This window comes from Triticum aestivum, chromosome 7A (genome assembly GCF_018294505.1).
Source record: "Triticum aestivum cultivar Chinese Spring chromosome 7A, IWGSC CS RefSeq v2.1, whole genome shotgun sequence".
Taxonomy (NCBI): domain Eukaryota; kingdom Viridiplantae; phylum Streptophyta; class Magnoliopsida; order Poales; family Poaceae; genus Triticum; species Triticum aestivum.
The window spans coordinates 44,890,836-44,917,215 of record NC_057812.1 but is presented as its reverse complement, the minus strand read 5'-3'; the positions used below and the strand labels follow the sequence as shown (position 1 = coordinate 44,917,215).

The 26,380-nt window shown below is 48.1% G+C and overlaps 1 protein-coding gene across 1 annotated transcript; it reads left to right on the top strand.

Moving 5' to 3' along the window:
* The first annotated feature begins 2,177 nt into the window (after positions 1-2,177).
* On the top strand, positions 2,178-4,685 carry LOC123152951 (G-type lectin S-receptor-like serine/threonine-protein kinase LECRK2). Its single transcript, XM_044572306.1, has one exon. The coding sequence runs from the start codon at positions 2,178-2,180 to the stop codon at positions 4,683-4,685; it is 2,508 nt and encodes an 835-aa protein (XP_044428241.1).
* The last annotated feature ends 21,695 nt before the right edge of the window (positions 4,686-26,380 follow it).

Sequence of the window (26,380 nt, the reverse complement as noted above, 5' to 3'; positions counted from 1 at the left end):
TATGCAGTTGATGGACGTCGTGACCGCATACCTTTATGGGTCACTAGATTCGGACATATATATGAAGGTTCCTGATGGAATCTCTGTCCCAAATAAAAATGCAAAACGCAACATGTATTGTGTAAAGCTGAATAAGTCATTATATGGCTTAAGGCAGTTGGGACGGATGTGGTACAACCGAGTCAGTGAGTTCCTTCTTCAGAAAGGTTACCCCAATAGTGCCGATTTCCCATGTGTTTTCATCAAGAAGTCCTCTACAGGATTTTGCATCATTTCTGTGTATGTTGATGATCTCAACATCATCGGTAGCACACCAGACATTGATGAAGCACACAATCACCTAAAGATGGAATTTGAGATGAAGGATTTGGGTAAAACCAAAATTTGCTTAGGTATTCAACTTGAGCACCTTCCCTCAGGAATCATGGCACACCAATCTGCCTATATCCAAAAAATATTGGAGAAATTCAATATGGACAAATCATATCCATCTAAAACTCCCATGGTGGTTCGATCTCTAGATGTGGAGAAAGATCCGTTTAGACCAAGGGATGATGGAGAAGAGGTGCTGGGACCTGAAGTTCCATACCTCAGTGCCGTTGGAGCGCTTATGTATCTTGCAAATTGCACAAGACCTGATATTGCATTTGCAGTGAATCTACTTGCTAGACATACGCAGCTCCCACCAAACGTCATTGGTCTGGAGTGAAGAATATCTTTCGATATCTCCAAGGCACAAAGAATCTTGGTCTATTTTTCCAGTTCCAGAAAAATCAGGACTCTGATATGATTGGATATTTGTCTGATCCTCATAATGCCAGATCTCAAACTGGTTTCATGTTCCTACATGGTGGCACTGCTATATCATGGAAGTCTTCGAAACAGACTCTGGTGGCAACATCTACCAATCATTCTGAAATAATTTCATTATTTGAAGTAACATGTGAATGTGTATGGCTTCGCAGAATGATAAACCACATACAACAGTCATGTGGAATTGGTTCGATAGGATCACCTACCATTATCTATGAAGATAATGCGGTCTGTGTTACGCAGATGCAAACATGATACATCAAGAGTAATATCACCAAGCATATTTCTCCTAAATGGTTTTCCCCCATAATCTTCAGATAAGTGGAGAAATAAGCATTCTGGCAAGTCAAATCATGCGACAACCTTGCTGATTTATTTACCAAGTCTCTACCAAAATTTACATTCCAGAAATGTGTTCATGGAATTGGTATGTGAAGACTTAGGGACTTGCAGGTGTCAGGGGGAGTCTCTTCTTGAAATATCCTCATTTTAATCACATCACATTATACTATCTTTCTTTGTGAGTATATGTTTCAGGATCTCATCAAAAATTTTATGAAGAACTTTTGAAGGAGAATCTTTTGAGATGATAGAACCTCCTGAACAATAGTGAAGATGATCTACATGGTCCAGCCTAGATTAGGGGGAGTGTTAAGACTAATTCTGTAACCGACGCCTTCGTTACGGTTTGTCCCGCAACCGACGCCTTCCTTCGATCTCCTAGAACCGACGCCCCCTCAAAGGATCGCCGTGTCTCTTCGGGACGTATAAAAGGGGGCCTGTAACCATTGATCAATGGATTCGATCATTCTAATTCAAAACATACATGACGGCGCTGGGGAGTGGGACGCACGGCGGTGTACTTGCGATGGGCAGCGGGCGTGTGTACCCATACCTGACTATCCGCGGAGCCGTGGCAGCCAGAGATAGAGTTTAGAGGTCGGGGAGGGGAAATGAGCGGCGGCATCCCGTCGGTCGGTCGGTCGGTCGGTCGGTCATGTCCCGGTTTTTCCTTTTCTTTTGACGCGCCATGGCCGATGGCTCCGTCAAAGTTCTCGATCGCCGGCCATGACGTACTGGGCGAAAGACGAGACAATTTCTAGCCTTTTGCCACCGAGTGGCGTTGCCGTAAGGTCAGGGGAGGCCTGACCATTTCTATTTGGCAAATACTCTCTCTCCGTTCTTTTAGTCTGCATGTAGGTTTTGCTTAAAATCAAAACATCTCTGCTTTGACCAAAGATATAGAAAAAAGAACGCAGCACACAGAGGTGGGGGCAGGCCACACGCCATTAAGGTAACGGCCAGAGCACGTAGTACGTACGCGCTGATACCTGAGCACGAAGCTGCGCGCGTCGATCATGCACATGCACGCGCTGCTGCCCCGCCTTGCTCTCCTCTGCCTCGCCGCCCAGCAAACCGGTCTGCTGCCGGTGGCCATGGCGCGAACCAACCTGACCGTGGGAGACGCCCTGACGCCGCCCGGGTACATCACCAGCCCGTCCGGCGGCTTCGCCTTCGGCTTCCGCGCCCTCGACTCCGACCCGACCAAGTTCATCCTCGCCACCTGGTTCCGCCTCGGGGACGACGGCAGCTCCTCCCAGCCGCAGTCTGTAGTGTGGTTTGCGAAAAAGACGACCATGGGCGACACGCCGATCGCCACCAACGAGTCCGTCCTCAGCGTCACGGCCGACGGCCACCTCACGCTCACCGACGGCAGCGGCCAGGAGCTGTGGAGGGCCCCGACCCCCAGCATGCAACGCGGGTCCGTGCTCGCGCTGATCGACTCTGGCAATGCTCGGTTCCTCGGCGGCGACGGGGACACCGTGCTCTGGGAGAGCTTCCGGTACCCGACGGACACGCTGCTGCCCGGGCAGCCCCTGGCTCCGTCGCCAGGGTCCCCGCTCGGGGGGTATCTCTTCTCCAAGCGCGCGGACGCGGAGTTCGCCACGGGGCGGTTCAGCCTGGCGGCCCAGCCCGACGGCAACGTCGTCCTCTGCATCGACCTCTTCACCGGTCACATACAGCACAACTCCTACTGGGCCACCAACACCTACGGCTCCGGCGACAACACGACCGTCACCCTGGACGACCGGGGCTTTCTCAACTACACGCTTCACGATGGCACCATTCACAGCTTGATTTCGCCGCCGGCGAGCAGCTCCGGCAGCCATGGCGGCGACTACCTGCACTTCGCCAGGATGGACACTGACGGCATCGTCCGTACCTACACCCGCCCTAGAAACGGCGGCGGAAACACGCCTTGGACGGTGTCGGGAGCGCTCCCCGGCGACGGAGGCTGCACCAAGATAACGTCCTTGAGGCAGGGCCTGTGCGGCCCAGGGTCTTACTGCGTGGAGACCAGAGATCGGCTCAGCTGCCTGTGCCCGAGCGGGTACACTTACGTCGACGCGCAGCACACCGACAGCGGCTGCACGCCGGAGTTGGAGCCGCACAGCAGCTGCGGCGGGGAGAACGGCGGCTCCGACGAGTTCTCGTTCGTCGAGATGCCCAACACCACCTGGGAGATTTCGCTGTACCACAAGAAGTACCCGTCGGTCACGGAGGGGCAGTGCAGGAGCTACTGCCTCAGCCACTGCTACTGCGCGGCCGCGCTGATGATCAACGGATCCGACTGCGCAGAGGTGGGGGCGCTCACGTACGGCCGGCGGGCGGACGACATCACGACGACGACGCTGATCAAAGTGCGCAAGGGGAATGCTCCTTACACGGATGGACCGTCGGCGGCAACGAGAAAGATACTACGTCCCTACAAGATCGCCACCCTTTGCGTCTCCGGCCTCCTGTTGATCACCATCAGCGGCCTCGTGGCACGGCGCTACCTCGTCGGGGACGGCGATAGCCAGCGGCCATTGAACTATGGCGTGAGAGCGTTCAGCTGGAAAGAGCTACACCAAGCCACCAACGGCTTTCAGAAACTGTTGGGCAAAGGGAGCTTCGGGGAGGTCTACAAAGGGACGATAAGATCGCCGCAGCCACACCCCATTGCGGTGAAGAAGCTCATCGACTCCAACGAGTACAGCGAGCAGGAGTTCACCAACGAGGTGCAGTCCATCGGGCAGATCCACCACCGGAACCTGGTCCGTATGATCGGCTACTGCAAAGAAGGCAAGCATCGGATGCTGGTCTTCGAGTTCATGCCTGGCGGGTCGCTACGTGGAGCCCTCTTCGTCAACCAAGAGAGGCGGCCTCCATGGTGCTGGCGTGCCGAGGCCGCCCTGGCCATCGCCCGGGGGCTCGAGTACCTCCACGACGGCTGCAGCGCCCCGGTCATCCACTGCGACATTAAGCCTGACAACATCCTGCTAGACGACCACGGCGTCCCGAGGATCACCGACTTCGGGATCTCCAAGCTGCTGGGGAGCCAGCAAGTGCACACCACGGTGACCCATATCAGGGGCACCAGAGGGTACATCGCGCCCGAGTGGCTCCGCAGCGAAGCGCGCGTCGACACCAAGGCGGACGTGTACAGTTTCGGTGTTGTGCTGCTGGAGATGATCTGCTGCCGGAGGTGCCAGGAGCGTGTGGTGCAGGACAACCTGCCGACGGGCACAGTAGATGACGATGAGACGGTCACGCTGTTCGGCTGGGCGGCGCAGCTAGTGGTCGCGCGAAGGACGGAGCTGATGCTAGACGGCGATGCGGAGGTTGAGACCGTAGAGGACGTGGAGAAGGTAGAGCAGTTCGCGCGCGTGGCGCTCTGGTGCATCGAGCCGAACCCGCAGCTGCGGCCGACCATGCACCAAGTGGTGCAGATGATGGAGACCAGGAACGGGGCTCAGATTCAGGCACTGCCTGACCCTCCAAACTGCTACGTAGAATCCTCACCTCTAATTCCTCAGCTCAAAGATTGAGTGACACGCGGATTTATATATCTTGAAAGTTCAAGAAAAAGATATCGACCTAAAGGATGTTTCATCTTTGGATATTCATTTTTTTTGTGGGGTGGTCATTCATCTAATTCTGTTGCTACATGTGGATCGTAAATCCAAAGAATAATGGAATGTGTTCGTACGGTCTCATTTCCTGTGCGTGTGAATGGGGAATATTCAAGGTTCTTCAAGTCATCCAGAGGACTTAGACAAGGTGATCTCATATCACCGTATTTATTTCTATTACGTGCTGAAGATTTTTCATCTATATTGAAGAATTCTGTCACACACATCCTCTCTATTTCTTTAGGAGGACCGGACTGTGGCACCTTAGTCTGGGCCTTCGAGAAGCATGGTATGTATTCGGTGCGCTCAGCCTATCATTATCTATTGAATAGTGTAGCTGCACATCGGCATATTGACCCAACATCATCGTGAGATTCTGTTCACCCCATGTCGAGGCAATGTCGGCAATTGAAAGTTCTCCCAAAAGTCAAGCATTTCTGGTGGAGGGTACTTCATGAGTTCATTCCTACCATGGGTGTTTTAAAGAGACGACATATTGAACTTATTGGGGCATATGCATTTTGTGGAAATAATGACGAGTCTATCTTCCATGCAATAATTCCATGTCCATCTATTACTCAAATATGGAGAGTTCTAAATGATGCAGCGGGCGTCAAACTCCCTTGTCTTCACCCAAAAACCTAGGGCTTCATATATCATCGCGGGAAGGTATGCTCCTCCAAGGATGCTAAGACTATCACAACAGCGGCGTATGCCATATGGACCAGTTGAAGCAAGGAAAAACGGGGAAATATGCACCTCTCATCAAAACACATGTTGGGTAGCAAATGTACAGGTATCTGCAGATACTCGCCACACTGATCTCATCATGAGAAGAAACTAGTTAACTGGAACCCACCACCACAAAACACTAGCAAGATAAATGTAGATGGAAGTTTTAATCCTACGACTGGTATTGGGGCTACAAGATGTGTGGCACGAGATAGTATGGGTCGCCTCCTTGCTGCTAGAAGTCGTTGGTACAGTTCTGTGCCTAATGCCCTGTCGTCGTAAGCGCTCACATGCCGTGATGGTGCTGAACTTGAAAATAGCATAAAACTACTACTTTACAAGCTAGGGTTTTAAAAAACTACTGAAAATATTTTTTTCTCTGATAACTACCAAGTAAGAGGTTAGCTGTTTCAAAAAACCCAAATCGACGTGTGTTTAAGATTTAAACTTTTTTCTTTCAAATGTGGCCCACACGTCAGGTCCCACGTGGCACAAAAGTCAACGCGGTCAACTGAACAGTTACGTTGACCGTTATGACCGGCAGGGCCCACATGTCATTCTCAATAAAATTTGCAATGAAAAAAGTCAATGAAGTTTTTCCCCACCCCAGCCACGGACGACAGCAGCGCGACCCAGCGCGGTAGCGCCGCCACCCGTCGATCCGGCTTTCCGGTGTAACCCGCCGTCGCCGGCGAGGTCGCCGCCGACTGCCGCACTCCAACCGCCAACCCCGCATGTTTCCTTCCTTCTCCCGCCTCGAACTGAAGCTCGCCGGCTGCGGCCATTGATGCGCCCTCCGAGCTCGGCCCGGCATCACGCCGTCGTGCCCCGCCGCCGGCGGGACCGCACCAGCTCCGCCTACCGGTCCCCGCGTCGGCAGCCGTGTTGCGTAGCCGGCTCCCCCTGCCGCAGGAGCGAACGCATGCGTAGGCCCCCTCGTGCTCCCCCGGAATCCGAGCGATGGCCGCTCCAACCGCCGAGCGCAGGCCCGAATCGCGCGAGGGTGGCCAGGTCGGGGCTACGGCAGCCACCGGAATCGAGCCGCCGGCATTGGCCGGCGACGGCTGCGCCCCGCCGCCCGCGTACGGCCATGAACGGCGCCAGCGTGCCTTGGACCTCGACCTCCGCCGCCTGACCCGCCATGGTCACATCTGAGGCCGCGCGCCGGATCTAGCAAGCTCTCCTCCCCGACGAGCAACCAAGCTCTCGTCCCCCGATGAGCAACCGAGCTCTCCTCCCCATCGAGCTGCACGCACACAAGGTGCTCGACGAAATGAGGCAGAGAGGAAATGATTCAAAATAGGAGGTTGAGGCTGACATGTGGACCCCATGTGTAAGCTAACAGTCAAACAAACGTCCTGTTTAGGTGCGGGCCCGACTTGTCACAATCTGGATTGATTTTAAATCACACGGCGATTTGGGTTTTTTGAAACAGCCAACCCCCGACTTGGTAGTTATTAGAGAAAAAAATATTTTCGGTAGTTTTTTGAAACCCTAGCCTGTAAAGTAGTAGTTTTATGCTATTTACTCACAATTTGATACAGCTTTGGGAGGCTCGTCAACATCAGGTCTGAAATTATGGGAATCCTTCAACAGACTCAAGAGATGGCCTCACAGTTACTAGATTGTAGATTGATCTTTGTCAGACGTGAGGCTAACTTTGTTGCCCACTTATGTGCAATACAGGTTAATTGTGAGAACTTGTGTATAGTGGTCTGGAACTACTCCACCTTTCCTTGCAAGATGTATCCAAAATGAATGCAATATGTTGGCAGCTGAATAAAAGAATCCTGAGTGTTTCGCAAAAAAAGGCAATTAATCAGAATAAGATATCAGCATGTATGACAAACCAATCGGTAGCATCACAGGGCGGGCAGATGTATTTTTAAGCATATATCCCCCAAAAAATACATTGCGTGTCATTTTCCTCATTTTTGCATGTGGCGTCCACCGGTCATGAATTCTCTCAGTATTCTGCATTTTACTTTTAGCAGTCATTGGTCTTCAGTCAATCTCTAACTCAATGAGAAGATGACGTAACCACCTAGTAGAAAAACTAAAAGAAAAAGATACACTGCAAAAATAGGTTTCTTCAATGCATTTCTTCCTTCAGTCCACGATCCTCGGTTCTTTTTAGTGTACCGAAGCAGAAGTGGTATTTGATAAGCTACGCAATATACCTCATGCAAAGCTCTAATATTAAAGCTAAGCATGTAGGTTAATAACAGACTAGATCATGGATGGCGCGCGTTGCCGCACCCGTCCATTTTTTCAAGAAGATGGTTTGAATTTTCTTTCCTATATGAGAAATGAAACATGGAAGTTAAATTTGGTAAAAGTTGTCTATACAATGTCAGTAATTGAAGTGAGGGAATTTCAATCATTTTACAAAACAAAATTGGGTCAAATATGTAACACATATAGCTAGACAGAGGAAAGGACCATTTTACTGGATGGAGCAAAAGCCATCTGTAAGGATAACATAAGAAAGTTATGTTACCATCTTCTTGTTCCTGCTCTTTTGACTATTTTGTGAATAATTTTGCATGAAATCGGCACTAAAATGGAAACTTTCATTCCGATCCACTTTTGCTAACTTTGGTAGTATCACAAAAAATACATAATAATGTAATAATAGTGAAATAAGTATTGAACATAATATTCCTTACATATAGTGGTATTAATCCAGGTAACATTTAAATACACTGGGCCAATGAAAAATTAAATTGAACATCAGTTTATAAGTTCTTCTTTTTCTTGGCGAAGTTGGCACCAAAATTTGTAAAGCGCATCCTTGAACATAGAAATAAGATATCAATAGGTTTGGCCCGCGCGCCATGCACAGGAGCTCATGTGCAGCACTTGCTCGAGTATTTGCTATTGATATGACACACGAAGCTTCCTAAAGCAGCAATACGTGTGTTATTAGCACCGAACTACTGAAGACACAAGACGTACGTAGTTGACTTCCTTTTCTACTGGAGACACAAGGCGTAGTTGACTTCTTTGCCTTCTACGTACGTATTTACATAAGATTCACTGATCTATATGGACCTTACCTGACATGCTTGCCTGCTTAGGCTTCATTTGGATGCTAGGGGAGCTAGTCCCAGGGAATAGATGCCTCGGGTGGAATTATCTTGTACGAACTTAAAACCCGGGGAAAAGGTACATGATCCTTTGGCTGACGGGAATAATCGGGAAAGGCCATACCAGGGAAACAAAGTGCAGCAGCGAAATTTGCAATCGAAAAGCGCTCAATGCCACAGGCTATGGCGCATATGCTGTAGGTGAGCACCTTCTGGCTTCTGGACATCCTCCACATCAATCGCGGCCATATTGTCACTGCCGCTTAGGCTCAGTTTGTGGATGATCTTAAGATGTAACTGACCATGCCGAGCACAGAGGCAACAGCAGCGACCATGTGTGTGGGATGCAAAGTCGTCCTCGCCGAACACCACGAGATCTGCGAGACCATGCCGACAGCCATGGGCAGATAGATCTGAAGCTTTGCCAGGTGAAGATCCTTTGGTGGCGGGCATCACTTAGCTTCATGACTGGCGTGGTGGCAGCGAAGAGAGGATCTTCTAGGCGCATGGGAGCTCTGGGCAAGGAGGAGGAAGACCACCGGACAGTTACCATCGCCGTCGCCGCGGGGGCAGAGCGCTTGCCACTCAGTCGAGGGGCGAGCAGGCCAAATCGCTTCCGGTCAGCTTTCATCAAACTCCGTCGCATCTCAGTCGCGAGAGCGAGCAAGACGAGGATCTCCTCCCCGACCAGTGGAGACGTGGAAATCTTAGCCGGGGAAGAGCCGAGGAAAGGGCAGGGATCCCTCCCCTTCGTTGGGAACCAAATGCTGCGGCAGGCTCCCCGGCTCGATTCTGCTTGGGGTTTCCTCGCCCAGGGAAAGGAGGGGGATCCCGGGAGGATCCCTGATTACCAAATGAGCCCTTAGTGTATCTCAAGCACCACAACTCCTAATAGGTTCCACCCGTAGCGACGAATCCATCCGCGTCCAAAGCGGCAGCTCCCATCTCCTCTTCCTCTCGCCGGGGTGGTGACGTCGTCGGGGCTGACGGCGAGGAAGATGGCGCAGTCGTCGGATGCATGGCTGCCAGCATGGCAGCATCGCCATGTCGCCATTTCGAAGGAAAATGGGGCTTGTATTGTCAAGCAGAGGGAGATAAGGCCACAATACGCTCCTCCCTCGCATCTCTTTCACTGCCAGCGCTGCTGCCTGAGCACACATAGGGTTTGCGAGACACTTTGAGAATGGAACGGAGTTGGGAGGGGCATCTTGGTCGTGGGAGGAGTGGCCGTCGGCCGTGGCTCAGCAAAAAATACTTCAGACTGAACTGAACGAGCGCAGGGATTGCGATTTGTAGTGGTACTCCGGGAGCAAGTAGGGCCGACGAAACAACAGGACGACACAGCTCATATATAGGCATGGCAATGCGCAGGAAGTAAACCTAGCTAAACTGTAACGCACCTCCGCCATCATGCGCCGGTGAATGACGCACCTTGGCACCAATTAATGGTTTTAGAAACGGTTGGTTTACTCCTCATCTTAATGAGGGTGGATCAATTCCAATCGTACGCAACGCATCCGCTCCGCCCCTTTGCATCCCTTTACGTCATCGATTGGCGAAGTCTGGATCACCGGACGAGGTGCTCGTCATTGCAACTCCTATTTCGGCAGCAAGGCCTTCTCTTCATCACTGGACCTCCCGCAGGCTCGATTGATGGAGCGATGCTACATGAGCCTCGTGCCGTCCATCTCCAATCAACCACCGAGCTCCAAACTTTCTGCTTGAAAAGCGATCAAAAACACGAGCCAACAAGAAGTCAGCCCAGAAAATATCGAAACGGCCCAACAAACCAGCAGGCTCAGAAATTGTCACGGGAGCAGCGGCCTAAGACAGCGACCCATGTAGCGGCTAGGTGGAAATCAAACATGGATCGGACGGCCAGCTAGGTGTATATCATGAATTGGACGGCTGTTGACAGTGATGGCCTGAGAGAGCTTCTAGAGTGCTTAGTTATAATGTATCTAAATAAATGCAAGAATGAGACATAGTTTCCAACAGATGAAAGGGCAACAACTCCAGATGTCATTATTTATGTTGTTGGCAATATTTCTTCCGTGCATTTTGACAATATTTCTTCCGTGTACAACTCCAGATAACATGACTGACATACTAACAATTAATTAGAATGAGCATGGGACTTAGAAGCAAGATAACAGAGCCTGAAGCTTTAGGGTAGTCAAATGCATCCTCGTCATGAACCAAAGAGAAGGTGCGATGAAAAAGTAGTACTGACTGCATCCATTCTGAAGGTTTTTTAGAGCACTAAGGCCATGTTTGGAGATCCGCCACTCCACCACTCCGCTCCCGAAGCTGAAGTTAAAAGGCATGGAGCTAGAAAACGGATGCTCCAGCTCCTCGTATTTTTAGGAGCTGGAGTGACTCCGAACGGGACCTAAGTAGGGAAAGAGAGAAGAGCAGCAAAGAAAGGAGTTCAACTTTCGGCGGGAGCATGGAGCAGCCGGTGTAGGATGGCGTTGAGGCAACTCTTCTCCAATCCTTCCATGCGTCTTTTGGCCTGGCGTTCATGGAGCGTAGGGAGCCACTAGTAGAAAACAGGGCTTTGGTCCAGGCCGGGTCAGCCCATTAGTCCCGGTTCAGTCCAGAACCGGGACCAATGGGGGCATTGATCCCGGTTCGTGAGCCCAGGGGGCCGGCCGGGCCACGTGGGCCATTGGTCCCGGTTCATCTGGACCTTTTGGTCCCGGTTGGTGGGATGAACCGGGACCAATGGGCCTTGCTCCTGGCCCACCACCATTGGTCCCGGTTGGTGGCTTGAACCGGGACCAAAGGCTCCCCTTTAGTCCCGGTTCATGCCACCAACCGGGACCAATGAGGTGCCTATATATACCCCCTCGCGTAAGAGCAGAGCACACTGCTCTGTTTTTTCTGGCCGAGGGGGAGAGGGCTTGGTGGTGCTCTAGCTCACCTCCTATGCACACAAGGTGTTCGATGGAATGCCCGAGCCACACTACTTAAGCTTTCTCCTCTCCAAGCTCGACCTCCAAGCTCCATTTTCCACAATATTTGTCTAGGTTTAGCGGTCCGTCACGCCCCGTCCCCGTCTTCACCGCCGTCGATCACCCGCGCCGAGCTCATCGCCGGCACCACCGTGGTGAGCCTCTTGTTCTTATCTTCTTTCTGAAAGGAAAAATATTCTTACTTGTATGTTTACATAGATACTTGTATTATTTTCTTACTTTTATTATTGCATCTTATATAGTGCGATGGTTTTGGTATCCGCCCCCGTCGGCCCTCGTCCTGTCTATGATTCGGATGTGGTATATATATTATCTTTATAACTATTGGTTCATTTATTGTTTATGAAAATTATGCCGACCAACGTGACATAGATTTTATTTATGTAGGATGTATGTGAATCGGAAATGCCAACCGACCCTATTGTCGAGAGGTTAAATTTAGTTGAAGAAGAAAACAATTTGTTGAAGGAAAAAATAAAAAAATTGAGGAGGAGAAGATGATATTGGAGTTGCATGTTGCGGATGTCGTCGATGATCACAAGATCAAGATGGATGCAATGCGCTTGAAGATTAGAAAGATTAGAAAATATGCCATTCATACCGAGGCTTGGTATCATTATGCCGTTGGATCAATTGTTACCTTGGTTGCGATTATGATCGCATTTGTTTTCGCATTGAAATGTTTTACATAGTTTCAATGTATGGTTTAATTAATTAGATGCTCTGGAGAGCTATATGTTGTTAGATGAGAACTATGTATGCACTTTGGTTTTAATGTGATGATGAACTTCTATTAATTTGGACACTTAATTATATATAATGCACGCAGATGAACCGGCAATGGATGTACGGTGACAGACACACCTGCGAGTACATTAAGGGCGTGCATGAGTTTCTCGATGCGGCTGAGGCAAACAAGCAGAATGGTTTTATGTGTTGTCCATGCACTGAATGTGGGAATACGAGGTCTTACTCTAACCGGAAAATCCTTCACTCCCACCTGCTTTACAAGGGTTTCATGCCACACTATAATGTTTGGACGAGGCACGGAGAAATAGGGGTTATGATGGAAGACGGCGAAGAAGAAGAGTACGATGACAACTATGTGCCCCCTGAATACGGTGATGCTGCAACGGGGGGAGCTGGTGAAGATCAAGAGGAACCAGACGATGTGCCCAATGATGCTGCAACGGGTGAAGCTGCTGAAGATCAAGAGGAACCAGACGATGTGCCCGATGATGATGATCTCCGCCGGGTCATTGTCGATGCAAGGACGCAATGCGAAAGTCAAAAGGAGAAGCTGAAGTTCGATCGCATGTTAGAGGATCACAAAAAAGGGTTGTACCCCAATTGCGAAGATGGCAACACAAAGCTCGGTACCGTACTGGAATTGCTGCAGTGGAAGGCAGAGAATGCTGTGGCTGACAAAGGATTTGAGAAGCTACTGAAAATATTGAAGAAGAAGCTTCCAAAGGATAACGAATTGCCCGACAGTACATACGCAGCAAAGAAGGTCGTATGCCCTCTAGGATTGGAGGTGGAGAAGATACATGCATGCCCTAATGACTGCATCCTCTACCGCGGTGCATACAAGGATCTGAACGCATGCCCGGTATGCGGTGCATTGCGGTATAAGATCAGACGAGATGACCCTGGTGATGTTGACGGCGAGCCCCCCAGGAAGAGGGTTCCTGCGAAGGTGATGTGGTATGCTCCTATAATACCACGGTTGAAACGTCTGTTCAGAAACGAAGAGCATGCCAAGTTGATGCGATGGCACAGTGAGAACCGAAAGAAAGATGGGAAGTTGAGAGCACCCGCTGACGGGTCGCAGTGGAGAAAAATCGAGAGAAAGTACTGGGATGAGTTTGCAAAGGACCCAAGGAATGTATGGTTTGCTTTAAGCGCGGATGGCATTAATCCTTTCGGGGAGCAGAGCAGCAATCACAGCACCTGGCCCGTGACTCTATGTATGTATAACCTTCCTCCTTGGATGTGCATGAAGCGGAAGTTCATTATGATGCCAGTTCTCATCCAAGGCCCTAAGCAACCCGGCAACGACATTGATGTGTACCTAAGGCCATTAGTTGAAGAACTTTTACAGCTGTGGAATGGAAACGGTGTACGTACGTGGGATGAGCACAGACAGGAGGAATTTAACCTTAAGGCGTTGCTGTTCGTGACCATCAACGATTGGCCCGCTCTCAGTAACCTTTCAGGACAGACAAACAAAGGATACCACGCATGCACGCACTGTTTAGATGACACTGAAAGTATATACCTGGACAAATGCAGGAAGAATGTGTACCTGGGCCATCGTCGATTTCTTCCGACCAACCATCAATGTCGAAAGAAAGGCAAGCATTTCAAAGGCGAGGCAGATCACCGGAAGAAGCCCGCCATGCGTACCGGTGATCACGTACTTGCTATGGTCAATGATTTACACTAGTAATCTTTGGAAAGGGTCCCGGTGGACTAGCTGTTCCGAATGACGCTGAGGGACACGCACCCATGTGGAAGAAGAAATCTATATTTTGGGACCTACCCTACTGGAAAGACCTAGAGGTCCGCTCTTCAATCGACGTGATGCACGTGACGAAGAACCTTTGCGTGAACCTGCTAGGCTTCTTGGGCGTGTATGGGAAGACAAAAGATACACCTGAGGCACGGGAGGACCTGCAACGTTTGCACGAAAAAGACGGCATGCCTCCGAAGCAGTATAAAGGTCCTGCCAGCTACGCTCTTACGAAAGAAGAGAAAGAAATCTTCTTTGAATGCCTGCTCAGTATGAAGGTCACGACTGGCTTCTCGTCGAATATAAAGGGAATAATAAATATGCCAGAGAAAAAGTTTCAGAACCTAAAGTCTCATGACTGCCACGTGATTATGACGCAACTGCTTCCGGTTGCATTGAGGGGGCTTCTACCGGAAAACGTCCGATTAGCCATTGTGAAGCTATGTGCATTCCTCAATGCAATCTCTCAGAAGGTGATCGATCCAGAAATCGTACCAAGGCTAAGGAGTGATGTGGCGCAATGTCTTGTCAGTTTCGAGCTGGTGTTCCCACCATCCTTCTTCAATATCATGACGCACGTCCTAGTTCATCTAGTCGACGAGATTGTCATCCTGGGGCCCGTATTTCTACACAATATGTTCCCCTTTGAGAGGTTCATGGGAGTCCTAAAGAAATATGTCCGTAACCGCGCTAGGCCAGAAGGAAGCATCTCCATGGGCCATCAAACAGAGGATGTTATCGGGTTTTGTGTTGACTTCATTCCTGGCCTTAAGAAGATAGGTCTCCCTAAATCGCGGTATGAGGGGAGACTGACTGGAAAAGGCACTCTTGGAAGAGACTCAATAATATGCAGGGACGGATATTCTTGGTCTCAAGCACACTACACAGTTCTACAGAACTCTACCTTGGTGACCCCGTATGTCGATGAACACAAGAACAGTCTGCGCTCCAAACACCCGGAGCAGTGCGACGACTGGATTACATGTGAACACATCAGGACTTTCAGCAGTTGGTTGGAAACACGTCTCAGAGGTGACAACACTGTTTGTGATGAGTTGTACTTGTTGTCCAGGGGACCATCTTTGACTGTATTGACTTACAAAGGATACGAGATAAATGGGAATACATTTTACACGATCGCCCAAGATCAAAAGAGCACCAACCAAAACAGCGGTGTCCGCTTTGATGCAGCAACCGAGAGCGGAAAGGACACATATTATGGTTACATAGTGGACATATGGGAACTTGACTACGGACCTGATTTTAAGGTCCCTTTGTTTAAGTGCAAATGGGTCAATCTGTCAGGCGGCGGGGTACAGGTAGACCCACAGTACGGAATGACAACAGTGGATCTAAAAAATCTTGGGTACACTGACGAACCATTCGTCCTAGCCAATGATGTGGCACAGGTTATCTATGTGAAGGACATGTCTACCAAACCGAGAAAAAGAAAAGATAAGGAAGCGAATATATCATACGATGAGCCAAAGCGCCACATAGTTCTTTCAGGAAAAAGGGACATCCTGGGAGTGGACGGCAAGACAGACATGTCTGAAGATTATGAAAAGTTTCATGAAATTCCTCCCTTCAATGTCAAGGCTGACCCAAGCATCCTGATAAACAATGAAGATTATCCATGGTTACAGCGCAATAAGCAAATGACACAAGCGAAGAAAAAGTGAAGATTTTCTCCCGCAACTATTATGATGATAGCATGGCAACTTTGTAACACACGAACATGCTACCATTGTCCGTTTTGTACATGCACATGCTATGTGGGTGAAATTATGATACCATGCCAACTTTCAACTTTTTCAGAGTTCATTTGAAATGCTTTCATGTCTTATGGTTCGGCCCTCGTAATACCATTACTCAAATTTTAACTATTCAAATTTGAAAACTAATGGCACTAACAGAAAATTTATAATTTTTTCTAAAACTGATGGCACTAACAGAAAGTTTATAATTTTTCTGACCTAAAAGCAAAAAGAATTAAAAAATGTAAAAAACAAAAGAAAATAAATAATGCAAAAAACAAAAAAAACTGGAAAAAGTAAAGTTAATCACAAACTTGTGATTCAAACAAATATCAAAGAATTCAAATTTTAACTATTCAAATTTGAAAACTAATGGCACTAACAGAAAGTTTATAATTTTTCTAAAACTTTATAATTTTGCTCCTCGCCGCTGGCCCATGACAAAAGTAAATAATGCAGAAAACAAAACAAAAAAACTGGAAAAAATAGCAACAATAAGTATTTTGTTGTAAGTAGAAACAAAATAAAATAAATAAAGCAACAAAGAAAACAAAAAAACAAAAAAAGTGTTTTAAAATTGAAAACTAATGGCATTAACAAAAAGTTTATAATTTTTCTAAAACTAAAAGCATAAATAATTAAAAAATAAAGCAAAAAATAAAAGAAAATAAAATAAAGCAACAAAAAAACAAAAAAATGCCACCTACTGGGCCCCCACGGCCTGAATACGACTAGAAACCCATCCAAGGGCCAGGATTCAGGCCCGCAGGAGGCCTAGTAGGCCCACAGGCATAGCAGTGACAATTAGGCCCGTAAGCCTGCAATGGAGAGAAGCTCGAGAGGGGTGCGGCAGTGGGGCTTATAAACCACTGCGCACCCCTCTCAACTAGCGAGGTGGGACTAAACTTTCGACGCCGCAGCAGCACAAGGCCTTTGGTCCCGGTTGGTGGCACCAACTGGGACTAAAGGGGGCATTGGTCACGGTTGGTGACACGAACCATGACCAATGCCCCCCTTTAGTCCCGGTTGGTGCTACCAACCGGGACCAAAGGCCGCCGCTTCCCGCTGAAAAGAGGCCTTTGGTCCCGGTTGGTAGCACCAACCGGGACTAATGCCCACCTTTAGTCCCGGTTGCTGCCACGAACCGGGACTAAAAGCTCTGCTATATAAGTCCACACTTAGGAAATTTTCACTCTCATCTTGCAGTTGCCGCCCCCGACGACGCCGACGCCGCCCGCCCCGGCCCGCCCCCGTCGTCGCCGTCGCCCGCGCCCCTGCCCCGACACGCGCCGCCCTGGCCCGCCCCCGTCGCCGTCGCCCGCGTCCCTACCCCGACGCGCGCCGCCCCGGCCCGCCCTCGCCGTCGCCCGCGCCGGCCCCTTCCCCGACGCGCGCCGCCCCGGCCCGCCGTCACCGTCGCCCGCGCCCCTACCCCGAGCGCGCGCCCACTGCCCCGTCGCCATCCTCGCTGCCGACCCCGCGGTCCTCCTGGTCCGGCCGGCGCCCTCCCTAGCTAGCATTTTTTTTCATATATATGCCATTTTTTTCTTATATATGCTTGTTTTATATATATATATATGTATATATGTTCTCTGTGTATATATATGTTCATGTATATATGCAATAGTTTTTTAGAAAAATTAGGATTTTTTCTGTTCATAGATTTTTTTTGGTGATATTAATTATTGTAAATATGCAAATGTTTGTATATTCATATGAACAATGAATTAGGCAATACTACTTCATGTATTTTTAAGAAGGAAGAAGAAGAAAAAGAATGAGAGGAAAAAGGAAATAAGAAGAGAAAGAAAGGAGAAGAAGAGGGGAGAGGAAGACAAGGAGAAATAAATAAGAAGAAGAAAAAGAAGAGGAGAAGAAGAAAGGAATAGAGGAGAAGAAGAGAAAAATAGAATATATATTCTATTTTCTCTTCTTCTCCTCTATTCCTTTCTTCTTCTCCTTTTTTTCCTTCTTTTTTTTCTTCGACACGTGGGGGGGGGGGGGTCGAGAACGTCGGACATTCATGAGAGAGGCGAGGAAGAAGGGGAAGAAGAGGGAGAAGAAGAGGAGAGGAAGAAGAGGAAATCTTCTCCTCTATTCTTTCTTCTCTTCTTTTTTCTTCTTCTTCCTATATGTATTAGTTTTTTTATTTAGGTTGTTAATTAGTAGATATTAATTTTGTTCATATATGTATGGATGCATGTGATATGTATGTATGTATGTATGTATGTATCGGGTATGTCGTTGTCGATATACCCCCTACCTGATAACTTCGACATGAGGGGTCGAGAGGGGGTCTAGGGTCGCCGAGGGGTCGAGGGTCATTGAACATGAGAGGAAGAAGAGGATAAAAAAAGAAGAGGAAGAAGAAAAAAAAGAGGAGAAGAAAGAATAGAGGAGTTCTTCTCCTCTATTCTTTCTTCTCCTCTTTTTTTCTTCTTCTTCCTCTTTTTTTATCGGGAACGAGGGCCGTCGAGCGGTAGAGGAAACCCTAAATAGAAAGTATCATCGGTGTGAGATACATGTACCATCGGTGTCAGACACTACATCCACGTCCCACAAGTGGCGCGGGCTTCGACGCCCACGTCACTTGTGGGACGTGGATGTAGTGTCCGACACCGACGGCCACATGTATCTCACACCGACGATACTTTCTATTTAGGGTTTCCACTCGGTGACCCTCGACGACCCTCGTTCCCGATAAAAAAAAAGAGGAAGAAGAAGACTCCTCTATTCTTTCTTCTCCTCTTTTTTTCTTCTTCCTCTTCTTTTTTATCCTTGAAGCGTTGTCGAGGCCACCCCAAACCCTAGAGAAGCAGCGTTGAGGCCACCCCAAACCCTAGAGAAGCGTCGAGGCCACTAATTAATATTAGTTCTACGTTTGCCACTAATATATCCATCTGTCATGTTTGAATAATAATTGCCATGTTGTCAATATTTCTAGAAACTATGGACACCGCCCGAGATGAAGTACAAGAAGAGTTGTTAGGGGACATAATCGCACGAGGAAGTGATGCCGTCGTCTTGTTGTTTCTCGACGACACCGATGGTCTGGAAGTAGCTGGCTATGATTATGATGGCTCCGGTGACCTAATGCCGGTGCAAGGAGACCGTGAGGACGGCTCCGGTGACCCAATGCCGGTGCAAGAAGGAGACCGTGATGACGTCTCTGGTGACCGAACCGAGTCCGGCCAGGTATATATATTAGTTAAGCTTCTACTGACTAGCTAATTGATGCATTCATTGTTTTGGTATGTACACATATTAATTAAGTCTTTGTTCTTTTTCCTAGCCCTCCGGATCGAGCACAACTTCGGTAAAGAGACAAGGCCCGAAGAAAAAGTTGAGCTCGGATGAAAAGTTTGAGATCTTAGCAATCGCGCCCGACGGCCAACCGATTGAACCCCTCCGGACAAAGAGCGCATTTGTTGCTCAGTGCAGGGTTTTGGTTAGGGACAAGATCTCGATCAGCATCCAGCAATGGTTAAAGCCGGCTACAGAAGACCCTGAGGTGTCTTATGTCAATGATATGCAGAAAAATGATCTTTGGACTGAGCTGAAGTCAAATTTCACCCTACCGCCAGAGGATGATCCAGAGAAGCCAGTTAAAGAGCAATTAATCAAGTCTTTTGCTCTTAAGAGGATGGCAGAACTATTCAGGAGGTGGAAGAAAGAGCTGAATAAGTTTGCCGAAAATAAAGAGACACCAGAATTCAAGGGCAGATATGAGAAGATCAGAGATCACTGGCCCGCATTTGTGGCCCACAAGACATCGGAAAAGAGTAAGAAGATGTCAGCGACAAACAAGCAAAATGATGCGAAGAAGAAGCATCACCATCGCACGGGGTCAGGTGGCTACCTCATAGCCCGGCCTAAGTGGGCCAAGACTGAGAATGATCTGGTTGATAAAGGGATCGAACCAGATACAATTAACTGGCCAGACCATTGCCGGACTTGGTTCTTCAGGGCTGGCGGAACCTTGGACCATGTAACAGGGAAGTGCATTTGGACGAACGATCAAATGGACATACCAGTCAGGAAGCTTCAGCAGTATATCGAAGCAGCGCATCAAGGGACGTTCTTTCCAGATAGAGAGAACGGCGAGCTCACAATGGCCCTCGGGAATCCTGAGCACCCTGGACGGACACGAGGCACGCCAGGCTCCATTCCGTGTAAGGTTGGGTTTCCGGACGCAGGCGGTTACAAATCCCAGGAGAGGAGGAAAAATTTGCAGCAGACCCAAATGCATGCGCTGCAAGCAAGGGTACAAGCGATAGAGGAACGAGAAGAAAATCGCAGCAAACGTACTGCCGAAGCTTCCCCCGAAGCTACCCCGCCATCTCAGCGGAGAAGCAGCGTGGCTTCCACCGAGCTGCTTCAGCCGGAGCATGCCTTGACGGCTCCTGCCAGCTATCCCGTGGATGCTATCACGGAGTCTCAAAATTGCCACCTTATGACGCAATGGATGAATTTGAAGGTCAAGACGGCTGTTGGCTCTGTTTATCCTACTGAACCCGGCGCAACTTTTCACTGCCGGCCGATTCTAGAAGGATATGCTAGGGTGATGGTGGATGAAATAACAGAGGGATTTGAGGACCTCCAGCTTGACCACCCTACCGGTGAAGGGGAGACTAGGCTGGGGTCTGCTCTGAAGACTCCATGCCTATGGCGGAAGGAGCTCATCAACCTTCCGAACTGGACGCCTCCGCCTCCTCCTCCTCCTCCTCCGGCAAGTCAGGGCACTCCGCCTCATCCACCGCCTCCTCCTCCGGCGAGTCAGGGCACCCCGCATCCTCCACCGCCTCCTCCTCCGGCGAGTGACGATCAGGGCACTCGACCGGCTCCTTCTCCGGCGTGTGGCGGCACTCTGCCTCCTTCTCCGGCGCGTGGCGGCACTCTGCCTCCTTCTCCGCCTGCGCCGACGCGCCCGAGCAGCCAACCTCCTCCTTCTCCGCCTCGTCGGCAAGGGCGGAAGAGACCTGCCGCCGCTCCGGCTGCTCCGGCGCATCGTAGTCCTTCTCCTCCGTCTCGTAAGCAAATAAAGAAGACAACCGCTTCGTCTGCTCTGAAGACTCCAGAGAAGTTACCATACGAGAGGACCCCGGAGGAGAACGCCGAGATCGCACGAGAAGAAGTGAGGAACTACTTTGAAGGGGTGAAAGCAAAGAAACATCCATCTCCGGAGGAGAAGGTAGATCCGGTGAAAGCGAAGCGCACACTGGCTGCCTTGAAAAAACCACCCAAGTCTCCGCCGAAAGGAAACTATGAGCGCATTATTGGAAAGGAATTTGCCGTAGCGGAGCAGTCGGGAAGTACAGTCAGTGATCAAAGGCTGAAAGAACGACGAGCTGGGAAACAAATTTCCTAGCTCGGCGAACAAGCGAAGCAATCATGCCCCCCGCTCAAGGTGCCTAGCGACAACGTCGCTAATGATCCGAGGATGGTGCCCGGTTATAGCAATCTTGGCGATTACCTGCCCGACGATGTACATTATGATTTCATGGAGGTGCAGATACAAATATACGAGTACGGGAAGCCTCTCGTCAAAGATGAAAGATCTCTATCAACGATGATGCAAAGATTGCATGATTGGTACTTGAAAATCTGCAGAGACTCTAGGGGGAGGAGTACTTTGTATGTGAAAGTTAAAAAGGAGCATGACCTCATTGGAATTGAACTGTTGCCTGTTCCATTTGAGGAGTTCTTTCAGTTTTTCAATCAATTGGCCCTCGATAAAACAACGGTCACCTGCTACTGTCTGTAAGTAGTACTACTTCTGTCATTAAGTCTCTCTATATAGCTCAGCTCTTTCATTGCATGTATTTATAATCATTCTCACTATATTATGCAGATTGAAGATCGCCGAATTGAGGAAAAGACAAGTCGGTGATATTGGGTTCATTAACACATATCTCATAGATGCAACTCAGGTTAAATTTCATGCCGCAGCTACCGAGGCCAACTTGCTACGATCGTTGGTAATAAATGAAAACAAAGATATAATACTCTTTCCTTACAACTTCAAGTGAGTGTTACTGTCTTGTGCGTATTCAGTTTCCCTTATATATTAGTCAAGGTTATAGTAATGTAATTGATGAGTTATGCATGCGTGTGCAGTTACCACTATATTCTCCTAGAGATTAAGCTTGAGCAGGGACTAGTAACCGTCTTAGACTCAAGACGAAAAGATCCCCAGGACTATGCGGACATGACTCAAATGCTCAAGAAGTAAGTTAAATCGATCATTATCCACCATATCAGCAACTTTGTTCATTTCCTGATATATCAAGTGATTATTTTCTTTGTCTGGCAGGGTTTGGAAAAAATTCTCCAAAAAAGCTCCAGGACTCCCGAAGAAGCTGCAATTTAGACACCCGAAAGTAAGTACTATAGTAGCATGTTCCGCCCATCTCCTATTGATTTTGCATTCTTGCTTATCAGTTTGATTGACCTCTATTTCTTGTAAAGTGGTTGTGGCAGGAACAAGGGAATGATTTTTGTGGATACTACGTTTGCGAGTCCATCCGCCACACGACCTGTGAGCGGGGCTACACTGACAAACAATATGAAGTACGTAAATAACAACATTCACAATTTTATTTTATTACCATCTTTTGTGTTGAGTTTCATTCATTCATATATATATGTATTGACCCCCTTCTTCAAATTAGATGTTTCGGAAGCGGGATGAACTCCTAGCACCAGCTCGCATGCGAGCAATTCAAGAGGAATTGCGGCATTCTTTCTTGACCACGTGATCGCTGAAGATGGAGAATACTATGTGGACCATGAGTCCGTATGATTATATTTGTAAGAGATAATTATTGTATATATGTAGCCGGTAGTGTTGGATAGATATACGAGAACTTGTTGTTCGACCAATCTCTCGGAGAAGGAGAGGTGGTCGATATCACTTCTCTCTGTATGCGTATATGTTGATGACGATCTTCTATTTCCTTCGTTTGCTTACTAGCTAGCTAGCGTGTCTACTCCTCTCTATACGTATGTATAGTATGTAGCGTCGACCAAGCACGGACATAAGAGAGGACACTTCTCTCTATTAATTATAGCTAGCTAACACAATATATGAAACACCTAAATTAACCCCCCAAAACCCCCAAACCCCCCCCTTTCAAAAAAAAACAAAAATCCCAGCCACAGAAATGCTGACGCATGGATGCCTATTGGTCCCGGTTGGTGCCACCAACGGGGACCAAAGGGTCTCCTGCCTGGGCTCCGCGCACAGGCCACGTGGAGGCCCATCAATCCCAGTTCTGGATTGAACCGGGACTAAAGGGACAGGGAATTAGTACCGACCCTTTAGTCCCGGTTCAGGAACCAGGACAAAAGGCCCTTACGAAGCGGGACAACAGGCCCTTTTTCTACCAGTGAGCCGATCTGGTGGGCCTGGATGCGCAATGCGGATCACCGTTGTACATGCGCCATCCTGCGTCCCAACACGGAGCCGAGCATGTCCATCCACCGCTGGTTGTCGTATGGCACCATCGGCCCCTCGGCCCCGTCACCACCATCCTGCCCCTCGCCGCAAGCGCCGGGCCTTTAGTTTTTTTCTTTCTTTTAACACAGTATAGACACAAGCCCTCGTACATACACGCATACATGCACACCCTATTCTTATGAGCACCTTCGAGAGACTGAGCCGGCATATTATCCTGAGATTTACGAAGTCATCATAGGCGCCTCGTCGTCGACGGGAACGTCCCCTCCCACTGAAGAATAATGCGAGCATCAGGACTTGAATCTTGGTGGACTAGGGATACCACTGTCCCTCTAACCATTCAACTACAGGTTGGTTCGCGCCGGGGCCTTGTAGTTGTTTGTTGGTTCTTAAGTGTACTTAATGGACCACAATAAATCTATTTGTCTGACAATTTCCTAGAGGCATTATATTATTCCACACCATGAAACTTATTTAGGCAGTTGGGTATAAAATTAATGTCTATATTTAAATATTTAATGGGATATTGAGAATAACATGATCCGTTTTGTCGGAGACTACTGATGGAATATGTGTCCAATTCGCATGGCAGAAGTAAAACCCATAGTTAATTGATAGAGTTTTGTGTTCAATTGCCAAGGTAACGATATTACTATGTTTCATGGAAATACATGGTAGGTTGCAAAGTGTGAACTGAACTGTGTGTATATATTTAAGAGTGTCCACAAATCAAAGCTCAAACATGTTAGTGATTAGAGAGCACAAAACATAAATTGGTACGCATATTTTTAATTAGTTGAAAAATAATCTTTCAAAGTATGTGAAGGGTGCAATTAGTTCAGAAGGTCTCGAATAGTATCTCTGCTATTTGTAGGGATGTATGTTGACAAAAATCATGGGTGCTGAGAGTACCTTCCAAATACATAAATGGATATAGCATGAGTACTATGTCATCGTATTCAATAATATCCATATTTTTTATAGTATCCCTAGATATGTACTCATATAATATCAAAGGTTGACATGCCTCATGACACAATCTAAGGATCAAGTTCCCTAACACAACAAGCCTATAGTTTACCTTTATCCTGCACCCAAAGGGCTCGAACCAACACCTTTTATTCTTGATAAATGTATGTCATATGAGAGAGAGAGCGCGTTGGGGGTGTTCCCTGGCTTTTTCAGTGACGTCCTCCCATTTGTGAGGGTCGCCCAAACACACCCAGCGCACGAGAGCCATGAGTTGCCTCATGGTGCCATGTGCGGCATGCACATGTATATTAACTCAAGGATTAATGATTAACAAAAAATGAAATAAGAACACAACAAAAAATCCCCATCCTACCCATCACCGTTGCTCATCGTCGGGCAACTCGTTGCCACCGAAGCCTCCTGTGCCACCGGAGTCTTGCGCTGGAACCACCGCAATTGTCGTGACCGCCGCAACCTCTACTGCCATCCCACGCCACGCCTCTTCTTTCTCTCGTCCCCGATCTCTGAGGTGGGATTGCAATGAAGTAGAGGGGAGATCTAGGCGCCGGAGCGGAGGAGGAGGAGCAAGGTGGACCAGGCCACACACAAATCAGGGGTCATCCTATGCCTGGTTGCTACCGATCCGACGCCATAGTGCACACAAGGTGTTTGAGGTGATGTCTCGTAATTGTTGTTGTTCATTCTACTTCTGCTTTTTGTTTGTGCTAGATGGTCTATGTGAAGAATCATTTTGTTATGACATCATGGAGTGTGACTACTTGCCCTGTTGAAATTTGAGCTTGTTCGTTGTGTCCTTCTTTGTATGGTGAGCCTTCTGTTCATGTTAGAAAAATGCACACAAGGATTAAGCTACACACACACACGCACAAACGCACGCACGCACGCACACACACACACGCACGCACACACACACGCACACATTGGCAATCAATCTGCAGGGGCATTTGGCATTTATATATAGAACATCCCTACATGTTATCTAGTGTACTTGATCTTATCTTAAATCAGTAAACTAATTGACAACTTTTGGCATTTCCCCTTGTCTATTATTATATTGATTCTTCAAACATTCCATAAAAATGTTTTGAAGGCAATTTCAAAAGTGTCACAAAAATGTTTTGCAGGCAGCCTGAGAAAGGCTACATTTGAACTTTGGAGGCATCCATTATAATGCCACAAATTATGCTTGTAGGCGTTCTGAAGATGCCTCCATTCTGTGTTTCTGAGGTGTTTTAGAAAAATGGCTTTGAAAGGTCTTTGCCTTTGTGGGTATCTCTACCATTATTTAAAACGCCTTAAATTGTAAAGGCTAGCATTTTATAAGCCTTTGGAGGCACATGAGAATACCCGCTAACAGTTTACGTGTTTTGGTGCCAACACCCGCAGGCTTCCGGTCCAGCCATATGGAAGATGCACTAGAGAGCAAGGACGTGGAAGAAATCGTCCGTGCATCCCTCTTCTACAAACCGTGGTGCTGCCTCGTCTTCGATAATGGCTTCCTCAGCCACTATCGAGCCTTCCATAATACGCCACCTATGCTTGGACTTCTTCACAGTTGGTCCTGCAATGACCCCTTCGTCCCCATCACAAAATTTATCCCCCGTGGTCACTGTAAAACACAATAATGTGGCTGACTACCGCGACGCCGGTGGCAGAGCCAGGAATTTAATATTGGGTGTTCAAAAAAAATCACACTAATAAAGGAGCCAATTGGTTCACAGCAATACAAATACAAATATAAATTGTTCACTAGCAACAATATCTCGAATGATTAAGGGAATTACAAAATAGATAATAAAATTACAACTCGACCATACGCTTTGTCATGGCTTGAAAGCGAGATATGACAACATCATCCTTCACTTCAAAGAAGAACTCCCTCTCAATAAATGTAACCAGGCAGTCATTCAAGAGTTGATTCCCCATTTTATTGTGTAGCTTGTTTTTCACAAAGTCATTGAAGAGAATACTCTCTCAACACTAGCTGTTGCTACTGGTAGGATTAGAACCAATTTGAGAAGCTTCTAAACAAGGTTATAAGTGACACTCTTGTTTGTCTCAACAAGCATAATAGAAAGGTCAACTATA